The following is a 19,309-nucleotide window of genomic DNA, read 5'->3' as shown; positions in this document are numbered from 1 at the left end:
TTTGAGACAGCCACGCAGAGTATCTTCTGGTTGGATTCAGTAAGCTCCTTAGCCAGATGGGTTTGCTGAGCCCATCAGAAGAGCTTAAGCTTCTTGCCTAACAGAGAGCCCAGAATTTCTCTTGAGGCACGGTCCCAACCCTTGGCTGCTTTGGGTAACGGAGGTTGAACTCAGGGAGGGCAAGGAACAGTCAACACCTGGTGTCTGCATGTCAGCGCAGTCTCCAGGGCAAATCACCAGTCCTCACTTTCTTCACAATTACAACCACTCTGTCTCCCTGAACTTGCATCAAGCTAAGGAAACACAAAGGGAGGAAAAAGGTATCTGCAGAKCCTCCAGAGAAGAAAAAGGTATCCTCAGTATTGGCAAAACCRACATAAATGTGGCTCATCCCCTCCTCAGGTTGCGGTGCAGACTGGGCTGCCTCTGGAGAGCTGTCCGGATTGCCCTGGGAAGCAGGACAGGGCTCTGTGATGGCTGCAGCCACTTGTCCCTCGATTTGATAACGTTGGAGCAGCATCCTGCCTGTGATGCCCCCAGCAGGATTGTGCCCTGTCTCACTTCCAGCCCCTCCGGATATCCTTCATGACTCCTTTCTTCAGCACTGAGATGGTCAGGGATGTCCTCTAAACTTGAGAAGCTCCAGTGCAATTCCCACCCCCCCTATCATCAGCCTGGTCACCCATGAGTGTTCACAGCTATGGCTCTGAACTCAGAGCTACTTCGACACACATGCAGCTACCCTGCGACACAGACCATATCCATATCCTCAGCTCAGTGTTGCCCGAATGACTGATACCTGCTGGGCACATCCAAGATACACTTAGGATGTGGGATATGTATGAGATTTACTTGTTTTCTTAAAATTTATGCATTCCTTTTGACTTACATCTTCAGTGAATTCTGCTATTTCTTCCAAAGAAAGAAATTATTAGCATTTCCAGCTCTCTTGGAACATACAGCTTTGCATCCCAAACCTGCCCACCTGCATCRATCCAAGTAGCATATTTGAACCCTCAAACTATTTTTCACTAAAAAAAGTCTTCAAGAGCTTTTTCAATCAGCATTTACAATAAGTGGACCCCTTCTGGTTATCCATGCTTACTAAATATCATTAACAGTGTCTCAGGAGAGACTTATTTATTTTTAGCATGCCAAAAGCACACTGCTTGCAGGTGGTGGATTTTTATTTTTTTAATGACAAGTTATAAAAAAGGTTGTAAAAGAGGATTCCTTCTTTTATTTTTGAGTAAAACCATCAGGAAAAGTTATCAGCTTGTGGATATTTTTATTGTTTTCCTGAAACTCTTCACCGTTTTTCAGATTTCTTCTTGTAACTGAGTGTAGATCTCCTTTGAGAATTGACCAGGAGAAAAGGAAAATAGCAGAGTGAAGCCAAGTTGTTAGTACTGTTAATGTTATTATAAACCAAGCAAAAATGTTTGGAAGAAATATTTGGGAAAACAAAAAAACAAAAAGTCTTGTTTCAATTCCAGCACAATACCAATGGAATATACGGCATTTTTCCTCCCCATTTTTTCACCAGCTCTGCTTTTAAATCATCTCTAGAGTGAGTAAAACAGGAGAACGTYGGAGAAAGAAGATGCGGAATTCGATCCAAAGTGTCACATCCATGGTCTTAGTTTAATGAAAGTGCTGATGAAGGTCACACATGGCTGTGCAGATCRGAGGGGTCGGTAGGGTCAGGTGGGAAGGGAGGGGTGTAGGAAAGGTCTCGGGTTTGTAGGCCTGAAGGATGGGGCTACTAAAGGTAGGAGCGAGGGGAGGGCAGCAAGGCTTGTGTCGGGGACAACATGCAGGATCCAGAGGAAGAAACAGCTTTTGGCTGCATGAAAAACAAGGAATGTGGCTCCAGCCGTCAGCAAGTGTGGCTGGTCCTGGCTTCAGTTAATATTTCCATTTGAAAAATGTTTTCCTAGTGTCTCAGTGCTGCAGCCAGCGCGAGAGCTCCACGAGTCGCTCTGCCACCAGCAGGTCCGGGGGCACCTGGCTTGCTCCGCGCACATCTCCCCGGCTCCCTCCCCGCAACGTAAAAACCCTCCTCCCAGTGCATTTCCTCCCCCTGTTCCTGGGCTGCCCCAGAAGGGCAAGAAGATGCCACGCTATGCCCAGTTTCATGGTCTGCACGTGCCAGCGCATTGGCTGGGCCACGAAGGCTRGTGGCCGGGTGGCAGCTGCCAAATGTTCCACAGCCCTTCGATGCCTGCCTCTACCATCAACCTCAATGAATCTGCAGGAAGGAAGCAATAACTGAGATTTCTAACCCCCTTTCGAAACTGGCTGAAATGGGGCAATAGTTCTACCAAGCATGGAACAAGGAGAGGAAAGTAAGGGATGGAAGGAGACATGGAAAACAGGTTAAAAGTGGTTCTCTAGTTCATGACGGTTCATGGCAATGACGACAAATTCATTTTTGCCTCCTCTGGGGAGACTCAGATGCTTTCTGAAGTTTGAATCCCACCAGATCCTTATAGAACCTTAGTGAATCAATGCCACAGATGGATAAACTGGGACACTGGAAGATTTCAGATGCAGCGAGAGGTGACAAAGAGAAACTTTTTCAGATTTCTGGGGAAGTTGATGGCTCCCCAGACTGCTCACGCAAAAATGAAGCAGTTCTGGTTTTCAGTGTGTTTCCTTCTCAGTGTCTTCAGCCCTCTGTTTTTTGGTTTTGTTTTGTTTTGTCTTGTTTGGAGGTTTTTTTGGTTAAAGTACCCAAAATTAAATAACTGCCTCCTCTGTTATCCAGTAAGCGTCAGTTTTCTTTTGAATGAGTACATGGCAAATGTGTGGGATGTGTGCATGTACAGCATGGGGTCGAAGCATCATGAGATATGTTTTGAAACTAATATTTTCTGGACAAAATTTGCACTATCGTGTTGAATGAAACTGCTTAAAAATGCAAGCCGTTCTGAAAATCTTAGAAAATCTTAGAAAAGTGGAAGTTTTTATCTCAGCATTTTCAGAGCAYCACCTTTCGATGATTTTTTTTTCTGAATGTTGTTTCAAAGCAGCCTTCATTTTCTTCCTAAATTTATTTATTTATTAAAAAGAATTGGTTTTATTTTAAGTAAGAGGGGGCTGAATTAAATCTTTGTTTATTTTCTTGTCTCCAAAAGAAACTCAAAGACAATAACATTTTTTGTACCAAAGTCTTGTGGGGACTTTTTTCTTTCTCTTTTGATCTTTCCAGAGAACTAAAAAACAAATAAGTTGTTTTTCAGGGTGTAAGTTAYCCTGCAAGATATTGAGCCAAAGTGCAGGAGTTATACAGTTTTCATGAATAGGAAATTTACTATCATTCTTCCCCTAATGTGACTCAAAACAGGCAATGCACAATAAACTTTCTCCTTTCTATTGCACCACTGCCAGGGATTTTTAGCCCCCCCCCACCCTCCATTCCCAGTTAATGCTTTAGAAGACACGCAGTCATTAGTTTGGTCCTTTTCATCAACACTAAATTAAAGATAAGAAATCAGCTGATAAATGATGGGCTTTTCTGTGGTTTTAATGTCCTAAAATACCAGCAAACTGAATCGAGCACTGTCAGCCCCAAACCTTGAGGGCAACCACACTAGCTAAAGGTCTTTAAAGCAAGCCTGGATTGTTATTTAATCTTGTGAAAGCGTATGCTTTATAAAGGATACATTACAGTTCCTTTGAAGGATTGCTAAGGCACTAGCTTTGATATTAATGAAACAACCTGAGATCTTGGCGGTATTTATCATTTCTTTAATAATGGAACTCTTGCAGATAAGAGCAGGYGGTTCCATTTTATTTTGATTCCCGTGCAATTTCTCTCCATCAGACACTTTATACACTGCTGATAAACTACCTGATGGGATGCCATTGGTATGGAGGGAAAAGACTGTTCTTAAAGCAGAGCTGGGGCAGATTCACCAGTGTTTGCTTTTCATTCAAACACATTACTGAAGCTGGATTTTTACCCAGGGGAGCGCTTAATGCAGCCCAATCCAAAGGTGTGTATAAGCACAYGCTTAAATTCAGGTGCATAGTACCCATTGAACTCTTCAAAGACAGGAAATGCAGCCTGTGCTTGAACATACATGTCTGAACATGAATGGGCTTCCCTCGTGCAACTGGGAACTTATAAATCAAAAGCTGCAGAAATTTGTCTATTGACAAGCTGGGAGGACATACGRGGTGGGGGACCGGGCTTGACTTCCCTCCTTCTAAAGTGGTGTTGAAAATGAGGTCAATTCCCACAGCTTTCAGGCAGCTCGGAGGATGTCTCAGCAGTTCTAAATATGGACAACGGCTGGCTTTGTCCCGCGCAGACTGAATAAACAGCTGATTAGGAACATGAGACGGTCGGGTCTGCCAGCGRCCCATCTCCCATTGCAGTCTGCTCCAACGCTGGTGTCTCAGCTGTTGGAGAGGCAGGTGACAGAAACCCTGCGGGCATAGCTGCCCAGAGGCCACTTCTTCCTGGCCGCTATTAGCCCCTATGCTTGCACAGAGCATGAGGCAGGAGCCTTTCAACATATTTTTGCAAGAAGGAGGTGAAACTTCTCATAGTTAGGGGTTGATAGTAAGACCTGGTTAATTACTTTTCAAGTTCTGAAAAAAATGCAAACTGAAAATTAAAGAACTTTAAATACATATATATTCATCAATTTTTCAAGGAAATTTTGGAGGGAAAAATAGGCAAAAGCAAAAGGAGGGAAAGGACTTTTTTCTTAGTTTGTTTCTCTGCTTTTCCTTGCACAAGGCACATACATCACAGATTTTTTGAAAAACACAGAGTAAAGAGGGAGATGTGTACGGGGGAGCACAGGATTTCTCATTCAGAGGTATTTAAGYTTTAATTGATGAACAAGAAGGGAAACCAAGGATTATTTAAAGGAAATCCACTAAAAACCATCCCATCACTCCCTTCTTGAAAGAGTAGGAAGTAGCAATTGGCTGAGAAAAGTGGTACAACAGACAGAGATAAACGGTCCTCAGGGTGTTTGTGYTCTTAAGGAAGCAAAGCTCAGGTAGTCTCTCTACCTGCCCATTCACTTTCTGCCTATTTTGTGAAAATCAGTGACTGAGTGAGGGGCAGAGATTAAAAGCAGTGAGGAAGCAGAGGAAGAAGCTGAGAATCTCAGCAGCCGTACACAGTGTCTGACAGCAGATGGCTGGSCAACCAGCATTTGTGTGAGGCCAGCCAGTTAGCATGTACACAGCTTCAAACCAGTCAACGCTTGGCTCGCGTCTTGCAAAGGATGACATCAAAGGGATATGGTGGGAGAGGAAAGATGAGACTATCGCAGCCCTAGGAGAAAAGRATTAGAAAGGACACAAAAATATTTGGGATATATAGTTTGCATCATTTTGCTGCTTAGGAAGTAAGGTAATGCATGAGTAGCTTTYTGAGAATCCTGAACTGGTAGCTTGGAGCCTCAAAACAGTCTAGCCATAAGGTTGTATATCTTAGCTCCTTGGTATGGTACGTGAGCCCAGGCTTAAACTTGTGCTGCCATATCTCGGCTATACCAGCCAAGCTCTCCTTGGGTATCTTCAGGTTGCCCTGTAGACTACAGAGTCCTGACTGCCAGGTCTGGAGCCCTACAATGTTCAGGTCCTCCTGCTCTCCACTCTTCTCTCCTGCTCCATTTCTATTTCTTCCAGCCCACAAGGGAAAGTTCCTTTCCAGAAACATTGGCTCCTGTCAGACAGTGTTCAACTATTAGCCTGTGTCCRACCATGTCTTTTTGAAATAAAACTTGGGAGAAGCTACACCATCTCCAAAAGTACCAGAGCTGTTCAGAGCTAAGCACTAAGACACAAATTGMAATGATGCCCAAAAGCAGTTTTCTTGAATTAAGTAATGGCGTCATTGGCTTTTTCATGGAGAACCATCTCATAGTGGTGGGGCAGAGGCATTACTGTCAAGCCTATACCTCTGCAGGTCAAGTGACTCCTTTTCGCGTTTGTGTCTCTTCCACAGATGGCTTTTGTCTTCCTGAGTGGGATGGTATTGTCTGTTGGCCTGAAGGTGTGCCGGGCAAAGTGGTGGCTATGCCATGTCCAGAGTACATCTATGATTTCAATCACAAAGGTAAGACACTGTCCTGAATGTCATCAAAGCCTTGTAAGCTGCAGTAAGGAGGGACCTGAGAGTCTGGGAGGATTAAAAACCCTCTTTAGCACCCTTTTTTCCCACACTTGGGTATTCCCATCCAAGCTAGGAGTAAAGTTATGGAAAAGAAAGTAAAGAAACCGCCATTATTTTTGTTTAATGACAACCATATCGCTCCTTCTCAATCCCCAAATGGACTCTGCTYTGCTCATGGCCCTCCTGCTCCATCCACTGGTCCTGTGCTCAGTGTATCACATGATGAGAGGAAAGAAAAGCTCTGTTTTTACCCCAGCAGTCACAAATATTCCACCTCCAGCACCCAGACCATAACTAGGCATTATAGGCACCAATTACAGGCTTACAACTGAGTAGTCTTGCATGGTTACAAACCCCTGTTCACGTGCCACAACAAACTTTGGGTAGCAAAAGAAATCTGCAACATAGTCTTCCAATTTATATTCTTTACTCAACCAATTTGGTACTAGTATTGTCTTTCTAACCTCTGATCTCTGTCCAGCCCCCTATGGTGGGTATCTGAGAACAGTGCTGGTAAGCAGAACATGTGCATTCCTCTGTATCTCACTTTMCCTCAGGCCGTGCATTTCTTGGCTTGCTTCTGGTGCCACAAAGTCTGTGCATATTTTTAAAAGTAATTGAAGTACATGCGCTCCTTAGTGTATTTTCAAAGCTAAAGCTTTGTCTTTTCTCAGGCAAAGCTGTGCACTCAGAGACCAAAAAATCAGAGAATTAAGCTTAAATGTTCCCAGCAGAGCACTGCCACCATTTTCAGAAAAAGAAAGAAATGACATTTCAGTGTGTTCTGTTTTCACACAGTCAGTCCTGCCTTTTCTATAGAAGACTGTGAGCCAAGCCAGCATAACCCCTGAATGACAATCTCTTGCAGAGACACTGTGTGCAYGCATTTCGCTTTATAGATCAGGAGGAATGGGTGATCCATCCCTTGCAACTCAACAGGGCATGGCTTCCCCACCTCACTGATGTTTACTGGTTAAGTCACCTAGAACAGTGGTTAGACTGAAACTCTTAAATGTAGATGTCTCTAGGAAGGCTCCTTCTGTGGTCACCAGACAGTTAAATCCATTAACTGGTTTAATATCCATTAACTGTATTGGGACTTCTGACACACAACCCATGTAATGGTATCGACGCATAGACATCTGAACATGGATGTTTTCATMTACAAGATATATTCCAAGATGAAACCATGATTTCTCTTCTTTCTCCATCATGATGAGGATGGTAGCTATAGAAAAAAATCTACCTTGAGATGCACTGGATCTGTAAAGCAAGAGCAGCAAGATAAAGATCACTGTTCATTTTCATAGGGAGAGCTGCAACTATGAGGACGTTTCTGCTCTTTGGGACTTTGCAAAACTTCTCTCCTTAGTTTTTAGACCCAATATCCTGACTAAACTGAAGTGTAACTTGTTATTAACCCCCCCAAATTTTCTCAGTTAGAAAAYTGATAAGGTTGCTAACGAGATGGAAATTGTGTTCCTGCAGCTGAGCTTCAAAGCAGGCAGGAGGCATCAGGGTTGATGGTGCAGAGATGGGTTCCACCCTTGGAAGAGATTTCTCCTTTTCTGCCAGGTCTGGCCCCACATGGCCAAACGGCTCTTCCATGTTCCTGTTTCTACTCTGTCTCTCTTCTCCTTCTTGCAGGCCATGCTTATCGCCGGTGTGACTTGAATGGGAGCTGGGAGCTGGTCCCAGGCAACAACCGCACCTGGGCAAACTACAGTGAATGTGCCAAGTTCCTCACCAACGAAACGAGGGAAAGGGTAGGCAATGCATTTGTGCCTGCAGCATAAAGCATTGGTCTCATCTGGGGCTAGCCTAAGGAGTGCAGTCTCACTTTAAACCCTTGATGAGCTCTAGCTTACTGCTTCCTGTTGGAAACCATAACCCAGCTTGCCAAAGGTATACCTTCATTTTGATGGGGAATTATTTGAATGGGAAATTGTCCTCAAAGCAGGAAGGCTTCTTCCAACTTCCATGATGCCATTTGTATAGAGAGCTGGGAGAAATTTGGAAAGGGCTCAGGGGCACTAGAAGTTGTTGAAGGTTGTGCTTGATGCCTTAGAGACTCCCTCTTCCCCATCAGTCAACAATTTTGCARTCAGGTTATTGTTAATTACTTCAGCGCCTATGCACTTGTTTCTGCTAGGGAATGCACAAACACAGAGCAAAAAAATCTATCAAGCCAGTAGCAACCCTGCTTCTGTAGCTATTGAATGCAGAACATCTGGATTGAAAGGTATAAGCCACAAACCCAGAGCTTTTTTGTAGTCTTTTCATTGGAGRTGGGTGGAGATAAAGCCCTTTGTTAATGCAAAATAACACATAAGTACAGATCTTGAATTAGTTCTGCTGTAGTTACAGTCTCGAGGCAATGACTCTATCCAGATTTAGAAAAGGAATTAACAAGCACTTGAAAATAGAGAGGGTTTGGTATGCTCCTGGGCAAAAAAAAAAGTCTCTATCTATATGCCAGATCTATAAGCCTTATTTTTACATAAATTTAAATGATTTCCAAAGGAGTAGCTGACATACAGTGAGGCAGAAAGTTCTTACCTCTCTGTCTGGGTTTGAGCCCAGCTGGGTGTCTGTAGAGCTTCTGAATGTCTCCCAAGTGCATCACTCCTTAATGCAGAAGCAATTCCTCTGCTGTCAACAGAGTCACCTGAGAGGATGTGACTTTCTTTGTTCACAGCGAAAGACATTTCCACCCACACGTGGTTGCTGTTCTACTTCCACAATTTGCAAAGTATTTAGCAGAAACTTCTTGTTTCTCAGTGGTACTTGGAAGATGTCCTCCTTGGATATGGGGTATAGTATCAGTGACCGATCATCTGCAGTAATGGTTATTTTCAGATGGCTGGAGATAAATATCTAACCACAAACTTCACAATGGGAAGCAGGCTTGAAGATGACACACACTCCATTTGGGATTAATGTTCCTAAATTTAAATCCAGCCACAGCATAGTTTTTGTTGTTGAAGGTTTCTTTTTTTTCCCCTCAGTGGTGAAGCAACATTTGAGTGAGGTGGTTTAGTGAGGAAAGAGGTTCTTTGGGCATTTGCATGTGTTATCACCTACTCAGGGGGCAGACAAGGTTACAGGGCTCAGGTACAGTTCCAGCTATTTAAAAACAAAGTGTGTTATCTCAGTGGTGCAAGATGTTCACTTTTAGAACAAGTGTGGTGGGACACATCTTTTCCCAGTCCATGTGGTGGAAAGAACCACTTTATTCCGAGAGGTTTCTGGAAGGTTTCTGGAACAGGTCATGGAGTCCTTCAGTACCTCACTCACACCAAGAGGGCTTTACTAAGTGGCATCAATTTCTTGACCTATTTGAAGTCTTCTCCCTGTCCCACCTTCCTCAGTAGTGTCCTGTGGTGAGAGTCATCTGCTGCAGACATCTCCATCTGAGCAAGTCTCCTACATTTCCTAGGAAAGGAGGCTCTTTCTTTTAAACCTCCCATGCTCCCAGCCAGGACTTGGTCAAGATAAATCATCAGGGGAAGGGTACAGAGAAGAGAGGGTTGTCCATTTACCAGCACAAGGAAGAAACAGAGACCTTCTGCCCCCCAGGCCGGCAAGGAAGTCTGAAAGCAAAGTCCATTGCCCTGGGTTTCATGTGTGTCTGTGTGTTTGTGTGTCCCCTGAGTGTAGAGGTGGTCAGTTCACAGAAGGGCAACGTGAGCAGTGCTTCCTAATGAGGGGAGCATCAGATGAGGTGTCATAGCATAGGAGACTGGATTTCTGTTCTCAGCTCTGCCTGAAGTTTGTCATCCTAATTATTCTGTAGATATGCCTTAGTCATTTTTTACCACTAGTGTTTTTGTTGTTGTTGTTCTAGCTATACAGAGGTGAATGTAATGATAGTTATAAGAAAAATAAATCCATCTTTGTTGCACAGATTGAATGGACTACTTGGTATTGCTTAAGCAATGACTGCCCGGTGCAAAGAACACCAGAAAAAAAAACAGTAGCTTCCTCCAACCTCGGAACAGTATTTTCATGACCAAATGCTTTTCAACATCATCTATTCTTAATTATTATTGTTATTATTAACAACCATGTATTTGCACGAGGTTATTTTTCTCTATCCAGCCCTGCACTCACCTCATAGGCTGATGCTGCACGCTGTCATGCGGTTGCCTTGCTCTACAGTGCAGAGGTGGCTGCATTTTGGTGACAAGGGAAACAATGCATATACATCCACTGTGGGTCCCTCAGGCCTTCCAGTATGAAAAGCAATGTGGAAATAAAAGAGAAGAGGAATGACCTTATTTCTCTCAGTTAGTTAAGTTATGACTTTCAGAGAACAAGACCTCTTGTCTTTTACACCCAAGAGTGGCTCTGAAGCACTGTTATTAATAAACCTTCCTTTGATTATTTGTTCTTTAAATAAATATGTCAAGAGATGTCAGAATCAGGGGATTTGGCAAGATAGACTAGCCATCTTTAGAGAGAGATTGTTTTCTATTATTATTTCGCCCCCTCTCTGGGAACAACATCTTTGCGTCACCAGTAACAGCTGCATTTAACCAACATTTTGAAAGGAGGTTGTGGGCTGATTCTGAGTAAGACAGCGTCTTAACAGATGTAACCAAAGAAACTTTTAAGAAACCATGAATTAGAAAGCATTAGGAAAAAAAAGTCTGTCTGTGACTATATATATATCGCTGTATTGCTATCTCTAGAAACAGGCATATATCTATAGACAGCTATATATATACATACAGATACACACACAATAAACACCCGTGTGCATGTACACACACACACATATATATATGTTCATGTGTGTTTGTTTAGGTGTGCAGTTTTCTCCTTTTAGCCACTGTGGGATAATTATAAGATTGACCAAGGCAGCGTACAGAGGGCCCCAGAGAAAGTTTGKGTCTTTCGCTACCTTTTCCTGAAACATATAAATAGGATTATTTCACGCAGAGAAGTAAGGAAACCGCTTTCTGAAATTAGCAAAGTATGCTAAAGCCATCAGAGCCAGGAGAATTAACAGCTCGTAACTGCCCGGTGAGCAATTGCTTTTGGGCTGTTTTCTAAGGGAAAATTAGCACTGCTGAAGGACGCTGGATTGACAGCCCTGAAGATTGATGTCCCCTCTTTAGCCAGGGAAGCAGGTAGACTGTGGCTAGCTGTCAGAGCATGTTTCCTTAAATACCTTGCAGGCATAGCATTAATCCTGCCATGAACAGCCATCTCCTGGACATGGTAGGTCTGTAGAAGGCAATCACTTAGTAAAAAGGAGGAAGGAGTTTCATGGGAAGGTGTCCTAGCAGCACATCAAGGGGAAGATATAGTGGTTTTGCTTATGCATTTGGGGCTRTGCTGAAAACCACCACCACAACATTGGCTGCTTCCCTGAATTCTTGTATTCTGCTTTTAAGAGACAAGGTAACTGCTCACGGGTGCAACAGAGACCAYAGAAAATTTCGTTCTTGCACTTCTTCTCCAGGAGCCATGTATGGGCAGCCCCTATCTCCAGTTGCTCTCTGGCTGTCCCAAAAAGTCTCCCTGCCTCTAAGCAGATAGGCTGAGAGGCCTGTGGCTTCCCACCCCAGAGCCCTATTTTGTTTATTTTCCATCCGGTGTTTAGMGAGACAGGAGGACAAGGGAAGGAAGGGGAATAGATTGGCCAGTGTTCATCCTCCAAGGAAGGCAATGTGGTTAAACACCAGCTGTTTGTCTGTCTGCTGTGTGTTTTAAGTCGCCAAGCCACAGGCTGCTCAATGTCAGGAGTGTGTATTCAGCACTGCCATGTATTTACTAGATAATGTATGGATAGGTGTATATATATATATATATTTATATATATATCACTGTATATTTGTCCTGTTCCTACACTCCTCCCTAGGCATCAGTTTTGGGGCATGTAGGAGACAGGGCAGAGGGCTAAAAGGACCCTGGGTCTGACCGACATTGGGCATTCTCCCTGCAACTTTCTTAAGTTCCCTTAGGCATAGGAGGCAGTGTGGCCTGTCTCAYTGGAGCTCCTCAGTCTTTGGATAAAACATGGCACACGTAGGCAGTCTTGATTTAGCCCTAGCATTAGTAGGCAGCGTTTTAGGCAATTTCTCTCCACCAAGCGTAGTAGCACTTTGACCATGGTCTCCTTTCGTTTCGCACAGCCAGCAGTAGCAGCACCTTCAGTGTTGCCATTTTTCTGTTCACCCTTTCAGACATTGGCAAAGGTAATGGCATATTTTGTTCAGTAAGCAGAAGTTTCCTTCATTCCCACCTCCCCAAAAATAGCACTAATGCCAAGCATATCTTACTTTAAAGTAGGACAAACCCATCCTGTTTTCAAGGACGTGCTTAAGGGTAAATGTGACCTACATCTACTGAAATCATGGGGAAGGCGAATATGAGCCAGCAACTTGGGAGGTTAGCCCAGCTCAGAAACCACCAGCCTAGTGAGATGGACCATCCAAAGATCTAACCTCAGCCCACCAATCCCATCTTCATCTGCTACTGCTTGTTTATGTCATGGTGGTTTTACTGCTCCCAAAGAAATCAGAGAGGCCTCGGGAATCCATCACATACCAAACACAATGGGAAAGGCACAGCGTGTTCCAGGGMTGCTTTATCTAAACTCCATTGTTCAGACCAAAGCTCTTGTATGCCTGGCCTTTGTTCTTGGAGCTCTCTGGGGTCCTTTTAAAAACCAATAACTTTTCATAGCCTCAAACTGTTTGTGTAAAACATGTTTACACAAAGTGTGCTGAGTGATACAGATGAAATACCATCAGAGTGCCATGCATTTGCATCATAAAAGATGGGCAGATGTTTTAAAATATGTGTAGGAATAAAAATTGCTTCATCAAGACCTGTTCTTCATTCTTGCAAGCAGCTCTGCCATGCAGTTCTCGGTTCCTGCCTATAAAGTCTAGTGCATTCCTGTAAACACTGAGCACCTTTTACTGAGGTGCTGCTGATAATAGTTTATGCCTAGAGTCTATTGAGAAAGTCTGATGGGTAACAACAGCAATAATACTTACTGCATATGAGAATACAAGAATGGTTAGGCAAGTGTCAGATCTAGCCACCTTGTACCCCATCTTTAACCATTGCTGGCCTACAGTAGGTGCTTAGGGACAGCTTATAAAAGTTGGCAAACCAAGAGAAATCTTGTCCCTAGTTAAAGCCCTCCAACGCTCTGCAGCTGTGGTGCACTGTGAGGATAGGATTTGGAGAACTTTTTCCATTAATTTGAACTGCTTATTTTGGGCCCATTTTGGCTGYGGCCTCCTGGATGTCCTGTGGCAATAAGTTCCATGGTTAACTGGGCACGGCATGAAAAAGTGCTGCTTTTCATGAATGTGTGTTTCTATGGGGCRCTCAAAGAGCTCAGCTGGCTTCTGAGACGTGGATCTTCCCCCCGACATTTTCTAGAGCAATAGACTGGTGCCCACAGGATGCTAGATGAAGGAGCCACTCAACACATGCAGAAACACAGATTTACACAGCTAAATTTAGATGTCTTTGAGAGCTGACTCTCACCGCTGTTCCTGTCCAGATTGTGGGGATCTGATGTGGGGATCTCGGTACCTCCTTAGGTGAAGGGAACAGAGTTATGTAGCAAAAAGCACTGTTCAGTGCTTAATGATTTGGAAGCTTAAGCTTTGTAAAGCAGTGACTGTTTTGTGCCTTTCAGAAATATCCCTTCTCCTTGCTATTAAGCCTTTTTAGTGACATCTTTCATAAAAGAAAAGAAAAGAAAAGACAAGAAAAGAAAAGAAAAGAGGAAAGAAAAGAATAGAAAAAAGAAAAGCAGTGACTGGAGCTAGTGACAGAGGTTTTCTGGCATTGCTTATCATTCAGAACAGTAAAATGCTGCCCCTGCTAATTTCAAACATGTCATTAGCAAGATCTGAATCAGCAGCTTTCAAAAACTCTGCAGATACTTGATCTAGAAGGCCCTTACATACACTGCTATCATCACACACTGCTRATCTCACCCATCAGCATAGCCCGCCAACCCCTCAAAAGACCACTGGATCCATTTCAGTTTCATGACATAAGTGTTGTAGACTATTGCCATTGTAACGCCACAGACAGAGTCATGCCTCCGTCCTTGGAGCTCTTCCGCTCGCTTATCTCCCAGGGATCCTTTACAAGGATCAAAGTGTTCGCATACACCCAGAGTCTGGGGGATAAAGTCCTTTGGAGGGAATCAGGAGAGAGTATTGAATACTCTCAGTTTTCCATGGCTTAAACATCTAAATGGAGCATCCAGCCAAATGGCCCCACATTGAGGCCCCCTTGCCGCTAGTGAAAAAGTGGGCCCCTGGTTATGTTGGACCAAGCAGGATTTATTTGACCTTCTGGAGCATCCTCATCAGAYGTGCAAGGCCTCATAAGCAGAGTGTGAGGCTCCCATACATTCCCTCTGGCTCTGTGGCTGGATGCAGGTAATTGGCTCACCTTGACTGGCCATGTAGGGTCACAGGTGAAAGGAAGGCCTTGTAATGAGGGTGTGCCACCACACAGGGCACTGGCATCAAAGCAGCTCTGGTGGGAGGCCAGCTCCCAAGCCACAGCTGRTTGTGAAGCTCTTCACCAGTCCTGCAAACGGAGGTGCCTCATCACATGTCGTGCCCGTTTCRTGAGACCTGACGTGTGAGGTCTCATGTAGTAGGAAAGAAAAAGGCTAAAAGAAGAAAGCTGGATAAAAGGCACAATGTAATGATATTTAGAATGGGGTTTGCTTCCAGATACCTAGAAAATAAATGTCTCAATCTGAGCCAGTCACCCCCGGCTTTCTCTGTGTCACTGGAAAGAAACAGACCTCTTCATAGCATGRTTTATCTCAGCCTAGGAGAAGTGTCTGACACAGGTACACCATGATTCCCCTCCAATGACTATCAAGGCAACTAAGCAGAGCAGCTCAGAATTAGGCATCCTGCCTTTAGATAAATGCACAAATTAAGACACACAAACACTGAGGTCCTGAAGGCTCCATCCACTTGCCTAAATGTAGGCTATATTTATGCTCAGAGTTAACTGAGATGTCCTAGGGTATATGAGGWATCAGCACAGGACTGGTAGATATGACATGGGACCCACAGGAAAATCATTTCCCTCTATAAAAGCATCTGGAAGCCAGACAGGACACTTGAGTGTCTAAAATGACATGAGACACCTAGGCAAGAACAACTGAATTGAGTCCTGAAAGTGTCAGGACCCCTTACCTGGGATCCAAATGGGTGCAAATCTTATATGAAACAGAGACCCCTCTATCTGAGCTAGTTATCCTTGCCTCCCTTATTAGTGACAACCCAGGAGGTAGCTGAGGGAACCATCCTGTGATTAAAATAGTCAGATACTTTGCAAACTAAAGCACCCATTTTTTCCTGCTCTGTGAACCTCAGGTGGCCAGCTCTGATGGAGCCATCCACACCATAGACAGATAATGACACATTAGAGGACCRCATCTACTACGAAAAATTCCATGCACCCATACCAGAATTTGAGGGAGCAGAAGGACTCTTCACATAGACTGCCCTACAGCTGGCTGCAATGTAAGAGTGAAAGCATACCCCTGGCTTTGCACTGGATAGGGCCTCTGCACCCTACACCCGGTGCTCTGTCCAGTATAGCTCTGAGCTGTCCTGCAGAGGAAAGCAGTCTGCCTCTGGATTCAGATCAATGCAAATTACATCCCTGTTGGAGGAAGTGGACAAATTAGGAGTCAGGTTAAGCCTTGAGCACCATATGAAAACATAACAGCCAGCTGCTGTGAGGGTCACGCACCTTGAAGATGTCCAAACCAAGACAGCGGGGCATGCAGAGACCCTTGTGAGAGGACAGCAGATCCATCCCATGCATGCCTATGGTAGCATCCCTGCACCTTCTGAGTTCATGCAGAGGCCATCTCCAGCCCTGTTTTGGTTTCTTGTTCTCCCAAAGCCATTAGGTTGCGATGAAGCTTCTGCCTTGAGGTCAGCCTGGCAGAAAACTGAGATGCAAAAGGGAGCTGAGAAGAAGCCTCCCACAAAATGAATAGGGAGGGGGAAAGAGAGACCTTGTTACAGGTACAGCATGCAACACATCTGAAACAGTACTTATGTGTTTTGCGGTTCATGCTTTTGTCAGTCTCTGAGTTATGGTTGGGGTAAGATGGGGAGGGAAGGATCAGGTGGTTTGGCTCACTGAGGACAAATCCACTTACCTGACAGGACAAGACAGATGGCTGTGGTTTGGTGGAGCTTTGCGATGTACATCCAGAGAAGATGGGGGAAAGGAAAGGCCCTTATGCTTTGTGGTGCTTGAGAGCACGACAGAGGCACAGCCTAGAGGAAGCATGTTCCATGACCTAAAGGGAAGCTGTTCCACTGGCTCCAAAGTCAGCTCAGCCGCACGGGAGCAGCCTCGTACGGCTCAGCTCCTTCCAGCAGCAACCAAGACTGGCTCAGCTAAGCAGAGGGAAGGCCTCCAAAGCATTCATTCACAGGACCCCTTGGCAGAGGAAGGGGGCATGTTAGTTAGTGCCCAGGGAGACAGCAGAGGCAAGAGGCACAGCAAAGCTGTAAGCCATAGGGAGAAGGAGAACAGGGGGTTCAGATCCCTCCCACRCTTTCTTTTCTTTGTTTTCTTTTTTTTTCTTCAGTGTACATGCGTCAACAGTTGAAACAGTGAACGATTACACTGGGAGTCAAGTTAAATGACAYTGGTTGTAGTATCACTCCTTTTAAAACAGGGTCTTATGGTCTGGCAAGGCCAGATTTTTGAAGGGCAGGTTGTCCATTCCAACACCTGATGGTCAGCGTGTGTTTGTGATGGGCTTATAACAAATATCAGGTAGAGTTTCTTCTGTAGCAGGATGGTCTGGTGGGTGATGCACCGTCCTGGGACTCCAGAGGCCAGGTTGTGTCTATGCCTCGGTTATGCATGACCTGTGCAATTTTCTGTGAATTATTTAAACTGCCCTCCAGCTCAGCTCCGAAAAGAGGATTCTTAGACCATGGAGGTGGTTGTTTCAGATGGCAGATGACTCAATATTTTGTTACCTGGAGGACCTTTCCTGATTCAGCACTGTGGTTTCCACAGAGCTGGGACCTCCCCTGGACTAGGAGATGCGTGAGATCTGGGAATTGCCCTTTGAGCCTTTTTTCCCTTGGTAATTCCAGGTCTTACCATCCCCAAGTACAAGCACCGCTGGGAACCAGCAAGCATGAGATGCTTTTTCAAGGGCCGCCCCATGCAACCATTTTGGGATCCTCATCCTTTTGCTCCTGAGAGTTTCCCTGAGGACCTTTACACCCCATCCAAAAAACACCTTCCCTGAAGACTCCCCATTGTGATACTGTCTGTGTAGGCTTTGTAGCACCTATATTTGCAAGCCGGCACATCAGCGTGCATGCATGCATGTGTGTATGTGTATGTCTTGGCAGTTCTGACTCAACATCCTTTCAAAAAGGGGCCCTGTGGTTAATCAAAGGAATTAACCACAGCCTCCTAAAATGTCCTGCCAGCCAATCGGCAGGCCCTTCCCGAGACCATTGCTGCTACAATGGTGTCGTTGTCTGATAGGAACGTGGATCTTTCCGGTTAAAATTCTGAATGGGACTCAGGAATGTTTTTGTTCAGCTTGGTGTAGTAATGCTTCAGAACTGCCGAATTACCAAGAATCCAAAGTTTGGAGTAGGATTTTTTTTTTTTTTTTTTTTTTTTTTAACTTTTGCCATGGAGGCAAATGCTTTTCAGTTCAAAGAGGATCCCAGCTTGGCTGTGAGAAAAGTGCACCAGGCCTTGAAGAAGGGAATGAGGGTTTTTGGTTGTTTCTTTTTTTTCCTAAAGCGCTGCAGTCTGCTCACATTGGCTCTTTAGTGCCTGCTGCCCCCACAGATTATATATATATAAACACACACACACACACACACACACACACACACACACACACACTAGATTAATATTGGCAAGCACACCACTCTACCAATGGAAACCGCAAAGAAACATTCACATATCTGGGGATTCTGATGTAATAGGGCTGAGGTTTCGCATTCCAGGACAGCATTTCTAGCCTCAAATCAAAATCAGAGCTGTCATTCAGAGCCCAGCATTACTAATGTTATTGAAACTCAGCGGGTGGGGAGAGGGAAACGCAGGAGGCGGGGGGRGAAGGGAACAAGGAGGAAGATGCTGAACTGGTTGGTTTCTACAGAGTTTACTTCTAAGATYAGATGAGAAAGGCATACAAACTGGAATGGCAGCAGACGTTTTAACCCTTTTCAAGCAGATATTCTGTAAACCCTGAATTAAACCACATTCCCCAGCTCCAGGATGAAGAAAAGCATCTCAATATTTAAAGGAAAGCTCGGGGTTTCTAAGCCCAACCCTTTAAAATGTAGAGGGCCAAGAGAACTAAGACCTTGTGTGGGATTAATGACTAAGAGCTCTCCGGTGACAGGACCTCTTCCAATGGGACTTTGGCAAGCTAAAGTTGTGTCTGGACTGGATAACCACAGTCATGGGGTACTTTTGATTTTAAAAAAGAAAAACAAAAACAGGTGATTTCTTCCCACATCCCTTAGCCAAACTATACCGACCCTATGTTTTCTATGGTGGGTTGGCACTCCCCAGTCTGGGCATCAGTCATTCAGCAATGGTATAGCATAACCTAACTGCCAAATTTTACAGTTACAGCAAAAATCCCAGGTCAGTGGGCATTTTGCTTGAGCAAAAACTGCCAGATGATCTCTGGATTGGCTGAGAGTTTGTAAAGCGCTTTGGGTTCCTTTGGGATGAAAAATGCTGCAAAACTCAGGGGTATGGGATTTACCCAACTCCATCACTAGTTCCCTGCAAAAGTCTCAGCTCCCCTAGGTCATTAGGAAAGAAGAATGTCACTTTCCAGGCTGCTTTTATGTTGAAGAGATGACATTAGGTGTGATTGCCGAAGGTTTCCTGGGCCCAGAGCTTTACATCCCCAGTAGGTATGATAGACTCAATCTCTATGCTGCTACCGTGGTTGTGTTACGATACAGTAGGATGCGTTCTAATGTGGCGCTATTTTTTCCATCGTTTGTACTGCAGGAGGTCTTTGATCGCCTCTATTTGATTTATACTGTTGGATACTCCATCTCTCTGGGATCCCTCACAGTTGCTGTCCTTATCCTGGGATACTTCAGGTAGGCGGCTCTGTTTTTA

At 44.5% G+C, this 19,309-nt stretch overlaps 1 protein-coding gene across 1 annotated transcript in view; it reads left to right on the top strand.

The window, feature by feature from the left end:
- The window catches only part of PTH1R (parathyroid hormone 1 receptor), a 130,947-nt gene that overhangs the window by 86,565 nt on the left and 25,073 nt on the right, over window positions 1-19,309 (top strand). The window contains exons 3-5 of the mRNA XM_026089796.1: window positions 5,978-6,088; window positions 7,793-7,911; window positions 19,196-19,290. Coding sequence (XP_025945581.1) covers window positions 5,978-6,088; window positions 7,793-7,911; window positions 19,196-19,290 — 325 coding nt within the window. The remainder of the gene's footprint in view (window positions 1-5,977; window positions 6,089-7,792; window positions 7,912-19,195; window positions 19,291-19,309) is intronic.

Source organism: Apteryx rowi, unplaced genomic scaffold (genome assembly GCF_003343035.1).
Source record: "Apteryx rowi isolate R43461 unplaced genomic scaffold, aptRow1 scaffold_83, whole genome shotgun sequence".
Taxonomy (NCBI): Eukaryota; Metazoa; Chordata; class Aves; order Apterygiformes; family Apterygidae; genus Apteryx; species Apteryx rowi.
The sequence above is the reverse complement of the archived record's forward strand: the minus strand, read 5'-3'. Positions and strand labels throughout refer to the sequence as shown.